Below are 14,496 nucleotides of genomic sequence, written 5' to 3'. Positions count from 1 at the left end.
CAGGACCAGCCTGCGGGGAGTTTCCGGAATCTTCCATCCCCTGGAGCTTTGCTAACACAGGAAATGTTTGTTCCTTGAAGGTTACTAGAAGGCTTCCATAACATCTTCCAATATGGGTGCATTTAGGGAAAACAGATTTTTGACATTTTCAATTTGTTCCATGATGTAACTAGTGCAATGCATAGCATTCTTGAAATTAAAAACAAAAACAAAAAAACCCTCCCCCAAGTTGTCCTCATTCCCAACGTTGTGACTTGCATGATCTCCTTTTTATTGCCAGACAAGCCAGCACTGTGTAAGGTTTATTGGTCATTAAAAAAAGGCAGTTTTATTTATCAAGTCAATTCATTTTTGATTTATTTCATCAGCTTCTGCTTCTGATCTTTATTGTTTTCTTTTTCTATTTCTTTCAGCTTATTTCCCTCCTTTGAGCTTCTCAAATAGAATGTCTGTTTTCAGGCCTGTTTGTGGAAATGTAAGTAAACTCTGTCATGGGTTTTGTCTGAGCAGATTTGGCTGCAACTGGAAGTCTTCACGCGTGGACTTCCTGTTGTTAATTTCCAGAGTCTATAACTGACATGCAGGTCAAATGCTAACAATCCTTCTCCCTTAGAATTCTGCATGCACTGGGAGGCCGAGGTGGGCAGATCACAAGTTCAGGAGTTCAAGACCAGCCTGACCAACATGGTGAAACCCTGTATCTACAAAAAACCAAACATTAGCCAGGCATGGTGGCATGTGCCTGTAGTCCCAGCTACTTGGGAGGCTGAGGCAGGAGAATCGCTTGAACCTGGGAGGCGGAGGTTGCAGTGAGCTGAGATTACGCCACTGCACTCCAGCCTGGGCGACAGAGAGAGACTCCATCTCAAAAAACAAAACAAAACAAAACAAAACAAGAATTCTGTATGCATTGACATCCTGCTATTTATATTTAAGTTCTGCAATTCTCAGCCCTGGCCACATGTTAGCATCATCTGGAAGCCTAAGGGTAAAAAAGAAAGCCAGAAACAAACAATGCCTCATCCTTCCCAGAACAAATCAATCTGAAATCTGGGCTGGGATGGGTCCTGGTGGTATTGAGCTCTCCCTGGTTCCTCCAAGGGGCAGCTGATGGAGACCTTGATGAAAACGCAGCCCAGGCCCGGCCTCAAGAGGCCATCTGGGTTTTCCCGCCTAGAAGCCTGCGGCATTTTTTCTTTTGCAGTGGAATTTGGAAATCCCACCAGCAATGTTGGGGAGGTTCGTTTCCTCTTTCAGCTGCATGGCCTGTCACGAGTCTTTCTATCTGCAGATTCGTCTTTCCTGAACTCACACATCTGTTCTCCTGGTCATTGGCTATTGCCTCTCATCTCCTGAAATCTCTCTCTTATGGACATTGGTTTGATTTTCCTGATCTATTGTCCATGTCTTTTATCTCCTCCTCAAGATATCCAACATTTTGTGTTTTGCTCTATTTCCGGGGAAGATTCCTCAAACTGGCTTTTTACTTAAGAAATTCAGTTTTCAACGCATTCACTTGTCTAGTTAGTGCCTTTTGGGGGGATGATGATTATATTTTTAAATTTCACGTACCCCTTTTCCTAACACTTTGTTCTCTTTACAGACACAACGTCCTCTAAAATCTCACGAGACTACCAGTTGGTGCCTCTGCACGCTCTGGGATGATGATTACATTTTTAAATTTCATGTACCCCTTTTCCTAACACTTTGTTCTCTTTACAGACACAACGTCCTCTAAAATCTCATGAGACTACCAGTTGGTGCCTCCGCACGCTCTGTTTTTGGAATCAGGGCTGGGTTTGCCTGTCTGTTCAGCTCAGTCTCCTCTCAGGTCTGGGGATCTCCAGTTGGTAACTCACATTTTGGTGTGAAGGTTTAGTGACTGTGATGGTTAATTAATACTGAGTGTCAACTTGATTGGATTGAAGGATACAAAGTATTGATCCTGGGTGTGTCTGTGAGGGTGTTGCCAAAGGAGATTAACATTTGAGTCAGTGGCCTGGGAAAAGGCAGACCCACCCTCCATCTGAGTGGGCACCCTCTAACCAGCTGCCAGCGCAGCTAGAGTATAAGCAGGCAGAGGGCACCCTCTAACCAGCTGCCAGCGCAGCTACAGTATAAGCAGGCAGAGGGCACCCTCTAACCAGCTGCCAGTGCAGCTACAGTATAAGCAGGCAGAAAAATGTGGAAAGCGAGACTGGTGTAGCCTCTCAGCCTACATCTTTCTCCTGTGCTGGATGCTTCCTGCCCTTGAACATCCGACTCCAGGTTCTTCATTTTTGGAACTCAGACTGGCTCTCTTTGCTCCTCAGCCTGCTGATGGCCTATTGTGGACCTTGTGATCCTGTGATAATACTGAATAAACTCCCCTTTCTCTATATATCTATCCTGTTAGTTCTGTCCCTCTAGAGAACCCTAATACAGTGACTGATGGGCTCCGTCTCCCTCCCAGATGAGGCAGGTGACCGTGGGCTTTCTCCAGGGCCTAGACCCCACGTCTCACCTAAGGGACTGTGTAGTGGTGGCTGACCCCCAGTTAGGGCCGGGACCGCTGCCCAAATTCTTCAGTTCTGAGAAGGCAGAGATGGTGCTGTTTGAGGCAGGTCTTGCCAGGTTGAAGAGCCTTGGCTCCAGCCCTTTCCTAATCTCCAGGAAGCACAGAGTCCACCAGAGTGTTTAGATCTTTTCAGAATCCCACCCACGCTTTGAGCCCTAGCAGAGGGGAGCCGGCAGGCACTCAACCCCAGCTCCATGGCTCCAGCCTCGCTGAGCAGAGGGCAGCCGGCGGGTGCTCTACCCCAGCTCCACAGCTCCAGCCTCACTGCAGGGGTGGAGAGCAGGTGGGGGCATGCGTCCTCCTTCAGGAGGGTCTAAATTCTGTTACTTCTGGAGGATGCGGTTTTTTCAGTTCAGCATGGATGTCACGTTCTTTCCTTTTGGTGTTTTCTGTTCATTTGATGGTAACTGGAGAGAGGTTCTTGAAAAGTGCCCACTTACCCTAACTCTGAAATTTCCAGAAACCTCTTCCACTTTTCTCAGGGTTTAAAATGTTTCTTTCCAGAACAGCTGGGATGGCCACGCGCTTCTGTTTTCTTCCAGGTTTGTGTAGGCCATTTCCCCATGATAAGAGTAATACAGAGTTGATTGAGAACGTTGAAAACATCAAAAAGCATAAAGACTGAAATACTACATAGCCACAAGAGGAAGCCACTGTGCCCGGTCACCTACATGACCAGCTCTGTGCAAGCACGTTGCTTTAGTGGTCATGTTGCATAGCATGTGCCGTAGCCCCCACTGTCTTATCTGATTCGAAGCTACCCAGTGACCTGCTGCACACATCCTGCGGTGGTCGGGCCCTGGGCTATGGTCTCACTGTTGTGCCAGCCCTGGCCTCACCCTTGCATTCGCACCTGTCGAAACCCTCCAGCACCCCTGGTCTGCTCTCGCCTCCTGGTCTTGCCTATCTTTGGACCTCTGCGGCCCACCCGTCTCTCCCAGTTTTGAGTCTCTACACCCTGGCTGTTAGCAGCCTCAGCATTTGCTGCTTTGTCCTGAGAGGTGCCATTTAACATATGTATGACCGAGCGCGGTGTCTCATGCCTGTAATCCCAGCACTTTGGGAGGCTGAGGGAGGTGGATCACCTGAGGTCAGGAGTTTGAGACCAGCCTGGCCAACATGGTGAAACCCTGTCTCTACTAAAAATACAAAAAATAGCCAGGCATGGTGGCAGGTGCCTGTAATCCCAGCTACTTGGGAGGCTGAGCCAGGAGACTGGCTTGATCTTGGATTGGGGAGGTTGTAGTGAGCCAAGATCACGCCATTGCACTCCAGCCTGGGTGACAGAGTAAGACTCTATCTCAAATAACAGCAAAAAGACATTTGATTTATGTGCCTTCCCCTCCTTAAAAGGGTGGGAATCCTTCCAGGACACACACATCTTACTTTTCTAGGTGCCTGGCCATGGTACATGGGGACACCCCCGGGAAACCCCTCCAGGACCCGATGGCATGTGGGGCCGCGGGGTTGCCTTACGCTTTTTGCGCTCCTCGTTGGCGGCCGCGCAGGTCTTGGTGTAGAGTGCGCGGGCGCCCTGCAGCTCCTCCTCCTTCTGCCTGCGCTCGCTCGAGGCGACTGAGTGGCGGTCGTGACTCTTCTCCAGCAGTTTCTGCAGGTGTACCAGGTGCTGCTGCACCTCATAGAGATTCACCCCGAGCTCCTGGCGCTGGGCTCGGCTCTGCTTGGTAGCCACAACCTGGACCAGAGAGAGAAACAGGGTCACCAGGACGCAGGCATCCGGCCAGGGTGGGAGACTGGACGGATACATACCAGCTCTTGGAGGTCCAGCTTCAACTTTTCGATCTGTCGGTTCAGGTAGTTTTTCAGGGCAGCCTGAAATCTCACCATCAGGGGCTAGAACAATGGAAAAACCACAGGCGGTTACCTTCCTGGTTACCCTCCTGCCCAACCCAGGGCTCAGCCACAGGTGGCCACAGGTCTCCCTCTGGTGGGCCAGAGGCGACTTCTGTGTGGAGTGCTCCCTGCTTCTGCTTGGGATTCTTACTCTGGGAGCCACAAATTAAAGGCACCTCATGGTCTCATCTCAGGTACTTGCAGAACTGAATGCATATTTTGGCAAAATGATGGTGAGCTGGGGCCAGAGGGTGGGCGGAGCAGTGGTCGGGGGGGGGGAACCTCCCCCTGCAGCCCCCAGTTCCTTCCTGCAGCTCCTGGAGCTCTGCAGCTTTCCTGATGGGTAAATGAAATCAACATCTGCCTTTTCCCCTTGCCAGTGGGTAGGGCAGGGAGCTGCGATCCAATTGGTGCCCTCAAGGCAGTGGCTCCTAAGATAGGCCCCACACCCCCAACCCCAACATTGGCAATGACTAGAGACATTTTTTTTTTTTTTTTGAGATGGAGTTTCGCTCTTGTTGCCCAGGCTGAAGTGCAGTGGTGCCATCTCGGCTCACTGCAACCTCCACCTCCTGGGTTCAAGTGATTCTCCTGCCTCAGCCTCCTGAGTAGCAGGGGTTACAGGTGCTCACCACCACGCCCAGCTAATTTTTTTTTTTTTTTTTTTGTATTTTTAGTAGAGACGGAGCTTTACCATGTTGGCCAGGCTGGCCTTGAACTCCTGACCTCAGGTGATCCATGTCTCAAAAATGGAGACATTTTTGATGGTCACAACCAAAGGGGGGATGCTCCTGGCATGTAGTGGGGGGACCTCAGGGATGCCGTTCAACACCACACAAGGCACAGCACAGAATGACCCGGCCCCACAGGGCAGGGGTTGAGAAACACAGGCCTTACCTGTACCAATCTTAGAAGAGAGCACCCTACGAAGAGGCAGGTCAATCAGTGCCCATAAACGGTGCAGTGAACAGGTGAGATACAAGTACCGCATGTGGGGTCAGGAGTGGGTCACAGTGCAGGCAGAGAAAGGGGCCTGAGTCATTCTCCATCTGTGTAGGCAAAAGTAAAACCCGGGAAGGCTTCCTTACGTGGTCTGGGTCCAAAACCACCAGTCGGGACCCTTCATCTTCTCCTTCCTCGTCACTCCCCTCGGACTCCACGCTCTCTGCCACGGCCTCTTCCTCGGAACTGGGCTGCTGGATCTGGTCCTGGAAGACTGGCCGGTCTCCTTCCCTGGGGTGGGCATCAGGCGCCGTTGAGGGGATCACTGTGGGGAGAGACAGAGACACATTTCAGAGCTGCTCAGTGATTCTCTTCCGGGGCGTCAATGGCACAGCTGCTGTCATGCCTCCTGCAGCACCATGGGAAGGTGACAGCAAAAGCATCCAAACGGCCTGTGGGTCAGACATCATTTACCCCATCTTCTATTCACTGACTCAGCGCATCCCAGAGAAAGGGCCCCGTTTTAAAGGTAGGCAGCAAGGAAATTATTTTTGAGAGGCTTCTTTACACATAAAGAGTGAATAGAAAGGTGGCCACTTAACTAGTGGATTAGATAGCTTTTTTTTTTTTTTTCCCAGACAAGAGTCTCACTCTGTCACCCAGGCTGGAGTGCAGTGGTGGGATCTCAGCTCACTGCAACCTCTGCCTCCCGGGTTCAAGCGATTCTCCTGCCTCAGCCTCCTGAGTAGCTGGGATTACAGGCACCCGCCACTATGTCCATCTAATTTTTGTATTTTTAGTAGAGACAGGGTTTCACCATGTTGGCCAGACTGGTCTCAAACTCCTGACCTTGTGATCCACCCGCCTCGGCCTCCCAAAGTGCTGGGATTATAGGCATGAGCCACTGTGCCCAGCCTAGATTTGAATTTTTTTAAAAATGTGAAACAGCTGATAAGACTGTAAAAGAAAGGAAATAATAAATGAGGGTCTAGTTTTGGCCTTTACATAATTCTAGGTTGGAGGGATCCCTGTTCTGTTTTGTACTAATTTATTTATTTATTTACTTATTTAGAGACAGGGTCTTGCTCTGTCGCTCAGGCTGGAGTGCAGTGGTGCGATCTCAGCTTACTGCAACCTCTGCCTCCCAGGTTCAAGTGGTTCTTCTGCCTCAGCTTCCCTCAATCCCTCGGGAGTGACAAGTAGCTGGGATGACAGGTATGCGCCACTACTCTTGGCTAATTATGTTTTGTTTTGTTTTTTTGAGATAGAGTCTCGCTCTTGTTGCCCAGGCTGGAATGCAGTGGCTCAATCTTGGCTCATTGCAACCTCCGCCTCCCAGGTTCAAGTGATTCTCCTGTCTCAGCCTCCTAAGTAGCTGGGATTACAGGCGCCTGCCACCATGCCTGGCTAATTTTTGTATTTTTTAGTAGAGATGGGGTTTCGCCATGTTGGCCAGGCTGGTCTTGAACTCCTGACCTCAGGTGATCCACTGGCCTTGGCCTCCCAAAGTGCTGGGATTCCAGGCGTGAGCCACGGCACCCAGCCTGTTTTTTACTAATTTAGACAGATGCTGTTTTCATGTCCTTTGCAAGTAATGCAAGGTTTTGGACTGGCTGCAGGTTGGTACCACAGAGAATTTGCAACTTCCTGATCTGCCCTCCCGTGTCCACAGCACTGGGATGCCGGGACTACATAAGAAGATGGGGGTTCTGGAAAGCCTTTGAAAGTCAGCAGACAGATTCAGGCCTGGGGGTGCTGTCACGGCATGCCTCGCTCTGAGACCAGGAGGCAGTGAGAAATGGCCATCAGGAGATGGGGCTGGGCATCACTGAATCTCAGCGAAGTCTGCATTCTGTCACTTAATCGAACCAGTTCCTTAATACCCTTAGGGGAACTGTCTGTTGAATGCAGAATGGTTCCTACTTCATCAGTCACTGTTAGGATTAAATGAGATAAAACAGTAAACACCCAATAAATGTTATCCATATCTGTTAATAAGATTTTTCTCTTTCAGCTCACAGCCACTCAGGAAACAGGTAACAAACGGATGACAAACGAGTGGCGTCCCTTGCACAGAAGGGCCCGTGCAGGTGGCTTAATGCCGCCACAGCAGGATGACCTCAGCGGGTGGGCGGCACCTGGCTCCTGTGAGACGAACTCCTCCAGGTCCGAGGACTCGATGCTGCTCCAGTGGCTCAGCCGGAAGCGGTGCCATGCGCCCGTCGGGAGCACCTGCCCCTGGGGCTCCCCTGTGGATCCTGTCTGTGGCAAGAACAACCCAAACTAAGTCAACAAGGGATTAACTGCCACAGAGAAGTTATTCAATTTTAACTCATTACATTTGTGAAAATTGTCAGAATCAAAATATAGTCACCTGCGTGTTTTTTAAAAAACCTGGCCAGGCGCGGTGGCTCATGCCTGTAATCCCAGCACTTTGGGAGGCCGAGGCAGGTGAATCACTTGAGGCCAGGAGTTCGAGACCAGCCTGGGTAACAAGGTGAAACCCCGTCTCTATTAAAAATGCAAAAATTAGCCAGGTGTGGTGGTGCATGCCTGTAATCCCAGCTACTTGGGAGGCTGAGGCACAAGAATCGCTTGAACCCTGGAGGTGGATGTTGCAGTGAGTGGAGATCACAGCACTGCACTACAGCTTGGGCAACAGAGCAAGACCCCTTCTCAAAAATAAAGTTAAAATCGAGTCGGGTGTTTTTATGAAGGGAAGACATTTTCTTATTGAAATTTCCCTAAAGGGGGCTGGTTTGAAAGGAAAGAAGAGGAAACAGTCCTCTTGGGAGACCCTGGCTGGGAGCCGAGGCTTTCCCGCATGCTTTCATGAAGGGGGTGCTCAGAATTGTGGTTTCCCGTCCTTGAGGCGCTCAGCATGTGGGAGCAAAAGATCCCATGACCCACACATTCTTGTGCCTGAGTGTTTACACTTAGCTACAGACCCAGACAGGCAGAAACCACTCCTTTATTATTATTATTTTTATTATTATTGAGTAAGGGTCTCACTCTGCCACCTAGGCTGACGTGCAGTGTTGCAATCAGAGCTCACTGCAACCCCCAACCTCTGGGCTCAAGTGATCCTCCCTCCTTAGCCTCCAGAGAGCTGGGACTACAGGTGCACACCACCACACTGGTCTAATTTTTTAATATTTTATTTAGAGGTGGGGTCTGGCTATGTTCCCTAGCTGGTCTCAAACTCCTGGCCTCATTCAGCCTTTCCGCTTTGGCCTCCCAAAGTGCTGGGATTACAGGTGTGAGCTGGGGGAACCACTTCTGAATTCCCTGGGCAAGGGAGAGGTAGATGTTTTCCATTTGAACATTTGCAAAAGTCAAATGCTGATCTTTATATCCAAGTGATTTCCTATTACTTTAACAATTACGTTAAATTTTGAGCAACGTATCCTCCTAAATAACAGAGAGGTTCCGTAAAGGAAACTGATATTTATTTGGGGATAGGGCATTGCAGTGGGAATACAGGTGCCATAGTAAATTATGTTTGTATTCAGGGAGGTCAAGGAAGATGAAAGTCAATACAGGAAAAATGAGGAGGATGACATAATTGTTTGCGGTAATTCTCCTTGGCTGTAAGGATCGATAACAGGGTGGCATCACTGGAAGTTTCCACAGGCAGTTGCTGGGCAGCTGTCCTTGTGGAAGTGTTTTTTTGTTTTTGTTTTTGTTTTGAAAGGTTATGATGACCTCTGTGCAACATTGTGGGTTTTGCAGAGTCTTTTCTGATAGTTTTTGTTATGAGAAACCCTCCCCTTAATGGCTTTCCCCAGCTCTGTTTTTCAGGGTTTTTGTTGTTGTTGTTTTGAGATGGCATCTCGCTCTGTCGCCCAGGCTGGAGTGCAGTGGCGCGATCTCAGTTCACTGCAAACGCCGCCTCCTGGGTTCAAGCGATTCTCCTGCCTCAGCCTCCCGAGTAGCTGGAATTACAGGCATGCGCCACCACACCTGGCTAATTTTTGCATTTTTAGTAGAGACGGGGTTTCACCATGTTGGCCAGGCTGGTCTTGAACTCCTGGTCTCAAGTGATCCGCCTGCCTCGGCCTCCCAAAGTGCTGGGATTACAGCCATGAGCCACTAGGCCTGGCCTGTTGTTGTTGTTAAACTCTTAAAGGTGGTTTTGGTTTTATATTTGTCACTTGTGATCATAAAACTTAATTAGGGCTCACCGAATACCAAAGCATGCTATTCTCCAAAGTGACTTTTAGAAACTCTTTCGGGTTTCCCGGCGGGGGGAGTAGGAGGGATGGGTGCCTTGTGGTTTAGAACGGTGGCTTTGAAGCAAGAGCCACCATTTGCCACAACAGCTGGGTGACTATGCAATGACCTTTCACCTCTCAGTTTCCTCATCTGTACAATGGGCACAATCATAGTTCCTACCTCATAGGGTTGTCAGGATTCTAAGACAACACAGAACGGTGTCTAGCCCATAGACAGTGCTCAGAAGCATAAAGCAGCCTCTTTCCCTGCCTCCCTTCCACGCTCCCATCTCCCCTTCCAGAATAACTGAAACCTAAGCTATGCTGGGGGTTGGGGCAGCCAAGGCAATGAAAGTGGGAGACAGGTCACATCCAGGGGGATTGATCACATTGGTGAATATAGTAAGGATCATGGGGCCAGGCTTCTCCCTGTTGGAGAAAGAAGCTACAAATATGGAAGAGGAGGCTGGGCGCAGTGGCTCATGCCTGTAATCCCAGCACTTTGGGAGGTTGAGGCGGGAGGATTGGTTGAGCCCAGGAGTTCAAGACCAGACTGGGTATCATGGTAAAACCCTCCCGTACAAAAAATACAAAAATTAACTGGGCATGATGGTGAGTGCTTGTAGTCCCAGACTACGTTTCAAAAAAAAAAAAAAAAGGAAGAGGAGAAAACTGGGAGGGACCCCTTATGTAGGTGAGATGGAATTAGAGGGGCTGTTGTGAGCCAAGGCTGGGGGCAGGGGTGTATTCCAATAAATATAGATGTGAGCGAATATCTGTGTACATGGAACATACATAAATGTGGGGGAAGTATGGACAGTACATGCACACAGGTCCTATCTCCTGCCACTGAGAGGGCCTGGGGACAGTGACACCCCAGCATCAATGAGGACCCCAGCACCCAAGTCATAACTTCTAAATTCTATTTTCCACTAACAGAAACAGAGCTCCTGGAGAAATGTCTGATTCTAAGACTGGGCAGTCTATGCCAGAAAGCAAGAAAGTCCTCAAAGAAGGATGGAGGTGCATCAGACGACACAAAAGCTGGTTTAAATGGGCCCTCATTGGCCAAACTGAGCATCAAAATACATAATGACAGTAACAGGTTATAACCCAGTGAATCACATGCAGAGCCTGAGTCTATGCAGATGTAAGAATATAAATAAACCAAGAGTTTAATGAGGAACCGACATTCACATGGCTCTGAAGTGGCTCCCTGTGTTTATCTCAGAGTGCAGGGTTGCCTGCACATTTGAAAATCAACCAATGTAATCTACCAAATTAACTAACTAAAAAGGAAAATACAGTCTTCTGAACAGACACAGAAAAGGATTTGACAAAACCAATACCCTTTTATGATTAAAAAACAACAACCACCCAACAACATTCAACAAACCGAGAATACAAGGGAACTTCCTTAACCCGATAAAGGGTATCTACAACACCCACAGCAAACATGGCACTTTACAGTCAAAGACTGAATGCTTTTCCCGTAAGATCAGGGCAAGACAAGAGGTCTGCTCTCACCACTTCTATTCAACATGGTGCTGGAGGTTCTAGCCAATGTAATCAGGCAAGAAAAAGAAAGAAAAGGCATCTGGATTGGAAAGGAAGAAGTTAACTGCCTTTTTTCTCAGATGACATGATTATCTTTGTGAAAAAGCCTACGAATTCTACAAACAAGCTAGTCTAACAAGTGAGAGACTTTAGCAATGTGGCAGAACATCAGGTGAATATACAAAAACCAATTGTATTTCTACATGCTAGCAACATACAATTGGAAACCATTCATAATGGCATAAAAATGTGAAATACTGGCCAGTAGCGATGGTTTACGCCTGTAATCCCAACACTTTGGAAAGCTGAGGCAGGCGGATCATTTGAAGTCAGGAGTTCAAGACCAGCCTGGCCAACATGGTGAAACCCCATCTCTACTAAAAATACCAAATTTTAGCCGGGTGTGATGGTGTGTGCCTGCAGTCCCAGCTACTCGGGAGGCTGAGGCAGGAGAATTGCTTGAACCCGAGAGGCAGAGGTTGCAGTGAGTCAAGATCATGCCACTGCCCTCCAGCCTGGGTGACAGAGCGAGACTTCATCTCAAAAAAAAAAAAAAATTCTGGAAATTGCCTTGCTCCATTTCCAAGGAATGCTCAGGCATCATTTAGGGTGTTGCCCAGGCTGGTATTGAACTCCTGGCCTCAAATGATCCACCCGCCTTGGCCTCCCAAAGTGCTGGGATTACAGGCATGTACCACCATGCCTGGCCCAATTTCCAGATGTTGAAGGTTGTGCTGCAGCTGTTTGTGGGAAACACATACAGAAGCATTCGAAGGCTTTGGTGCATCAGATCCACAACTCACTCTCCAATGTTTAAGAAAATAAAAGATCCATTTTACTGCACTTCATTTTTTTCTGTAACTTTGTGATTGTTTAAAGAAAATTGGGCCGGGCACGGTGGCTCACGCCTGTAATCCCAGCACTTTGGGAGGCCGAGGCGGGCGGATCACGAGGTCAGGAGATCGAGACCATCCTGGCTAACACAGTGAAACCCTGTCTCTATTAAAAATACAAAAAATTAGCCGGGCGTAGTGGCGGGCGCCTGTAATCCTAGCTGCTCGGGAGGCTGAGGCGGGAGAACGGCGTGAACCCGGGAGGCGGAGCTTGCAGTGAGCACACCACTGCACTCCAGCCTGGGTGACAGAGCGAGACTCCGTCTCAAAAAAAAAAAAAAAAAACTTAATGAAAAAATATAAGAATGCAGCTATTGTCTCATTGTTATTATCTAGAACTGCACTATTCATTATGGCAACTGCTGGCAACAGGTGGCTATTGAAATGGAAATTACAAACAGTTAAAAGCTCCATTCCTCCAGCTTGCAAGTCACATTTGGAGAGCTCTCTGTAGCCACATATGACTGATGGACCATATTGCACAATGCTGCTCTGGAAGCCTGGAAACGTGGATGCCCTTAGGTGGATGGCGGCTATGGAGGCCTCCAGCCTTGGGCTTGGGAACGCTGAAGCAGAGTCCAGGATCTCTCAGCATTTGACTGTGAATCCTGAGACCTAAGCTTGCTAAGAATTTTTTTTTTTTTTTTTTTTTCCAGACAAGGTCTCATTCTTGCCCAGGCCAGAGTGCAATGGTGCGATCTTGGCTCACTGCAGCCTCCGCCTCTCAGGTTCAAGCAATTCTCCCACCTCAGCCTTCTGAGTAGCTGGGATTACAGGTGTGCACCACCACGCCTGGCTAATTTTTGCATATTTACTAGAGACAGGGTTTCACCAGGTTGGCCAGGCTGGTCTCGAACTCCTGACCTCAGGTGATCCACCCACCTTCGCCTCCCAAAGTGCTGGGATTACGGGCATGAGCCACAGCACCCAGCCCTGCTAAGAAATTTCTAACAGGGATTGCAGTTTGTATTTATAGTGTATCCCCAAGTTCCTCACATAGGGTGACAAACCCTGTAGGCCGTGAGACACTGGCACAAAACAGAGGTCAGGACTACTCACCAATCTGCCTACTGCTGGCCCAGAGGTGACCTGGCCCATTTGCTCCGACGGGCCTAAGACTCTGTGGGATGGCTCTGGGGAGGTGACCCTCCCTTCTCTGGATTCTGGTGGACCAGTGGCCTCTCGGTGGGAGCCTTCGAGACCAGCTTCCCTACTAGCACTATCGTGTGCCTCCTCTCCAGGCAGTTCCTGAGGACTGAAATATGGGTAAGTCATATCTGTAGCACCGATCTGCCCTTCGGCAGATGAAGCTTCCGAATAGTAATATTCCTCTTCGCTCTCAGCATCTTCATAGGACACAGTCTCCTCTTCCACTGTGGTTTCCCCTTCCACGGCAGCTTCCCCTTCTGTCTCGACCTCCCCTTCTTCAATTTCAGCTTCCGCTTGGGTTGTGACTTCTTCAGGATGCTCTGTGCTACCGACAGCTTCTTCACTTTTCTGGCCATCATCCTTCTCTGGTGGTGACGCCTGTAAAGGTGTGGCAGGAAAAAAAATCAGGAAACAAAGTATAAAGGACCTTGTGAGGTTTTATTCTTTATAGTGAAATTATACTAATGGGAAAACTGCATTTATACCCTTCTCAGCATCTGTAAGAGATCATGTTTCACTTTGGGAGGCCAAGGCAGGCAGATCATGAGGTCAGGAGATCGAGACCATCCTGACCAACATGGTGAAACCCCATCTCTACTTAAAATACAAAAATTAGCTGGGTGTGGTAGTGCGCACCTGTGATCCCAGCTACTCGGGAGGCTGGGGCCAGGAGAATTGCTTGAACTCAGAAGGCGGAGGTTGCAGTGAGCCGAGATTGTGCCATTGCACTTTAGCCTAGAGACAGAGTGAGACTCTGTCTCAAAAAAAAAAAAAAAAAAAAAATCATGTTTCATGCTTCAGTTTATCTGTTCTTTCTTTTCTAATTTTTTTTTTTTGTGACAGGGTCTCACTCTGTTGCCCAGGCTGGAGTGCAGTGGCATGATCTTGGCTCACCGCAACTTCCATCTCCTGGGTTCAAGCGATTCTCCTGCTTCAGCCTCCCGAGTAGCTGGGACTACAGGTGTGTACCACCATGCCCTGTTAATTTTCCCATTTTTAGTAGGGATGGGGTTTCATCATGTTGACCAGGCTGGTCTTGAACTCCTGGCCTCAAGCGATCCGTCCGCCTCAGCCTCCCAAAGTGCTGGGACTACAGGCATGAGCCACCATGCCCGGCCCTCTCTGCTTTTCATAATCATTTTTGCATCCTTCGTTACAGGAAATGAGTTCTGAAAAACTCAGGGCAACCCAAAGTTGGACATTCTTTGCATTCCTAACTAATCACTGACACTTTAGAATGGGGTAGGAAGAAAATGAGTCTCTCTTCAACTGAACTGAGTTTGTTCCGGTGCAAGATAATGTCATCACACAATATACTTGATCAAGTCCA

At 48.8% G+C, this 14,496-nt stretch overlaps 1 protein-coding gene across 3 annotated transcripts in view; it reads right to left on the bottom strand.

The window, feature by feature from the left end:
• Positions 1 to 14,496, bottom strand: part of LOC105469267 (coiled-coil domain 40 molecular ruler complex subunit) — a 62,164-nt gene that overhangs the window by 45,018 nt on the left and 2,650 nt on the right. For all 3 annotated transcript variants that reach the window (XM_071081771.1, XM_071081773.1, XM_071081772.1), the window contains exons 3-7: positions 13,077 to 13,544; positions 7,492 to 7,615; positions 5,500 to 5,678; positions 4,328 to 4,411; positions 4,034 to 4,253 (exon numbers count right to left, since the gene is read on the bottom strand). In XM_071081771.1, the coding sequence (XP_070937872.1) occupies positions 4,034 to 4,253; positions 4,328 to 4,411; positions 5,500 to 5,678; positions 7,492 to 7,615; positions 13,077 to 13,544 (1,075 nt within the window). The remainder of the gene's footprint in view (positions 1 to 4,033; positions 4,254 to 4,327; positions 4,412 to 5,499; positions 5,679 to 7,491; positions 7,616 to 13,076; positions 13,545 to 14,496) is intronic.

Source organism: Macaca nemestrina, chromosome 17 (genome assembly GCF_043159975.1).
Source record: "Macaca nemestrina isolate mMacNem1 chromosome 17, mMacNem.hap1, whole genome shotgun sequence".
NCBI classification, from domain to species: Eukaryota; Metazoa; Chordata; class Mammalia; order Primates; family Cercopithecidae; genus Macaca; species Macaca nemestrina.
The sequence above is the reverse complement of the archived record's forward strand: the minus strand, read 5'-3'. Positions and strand labels throughout refer to the sequence as shown.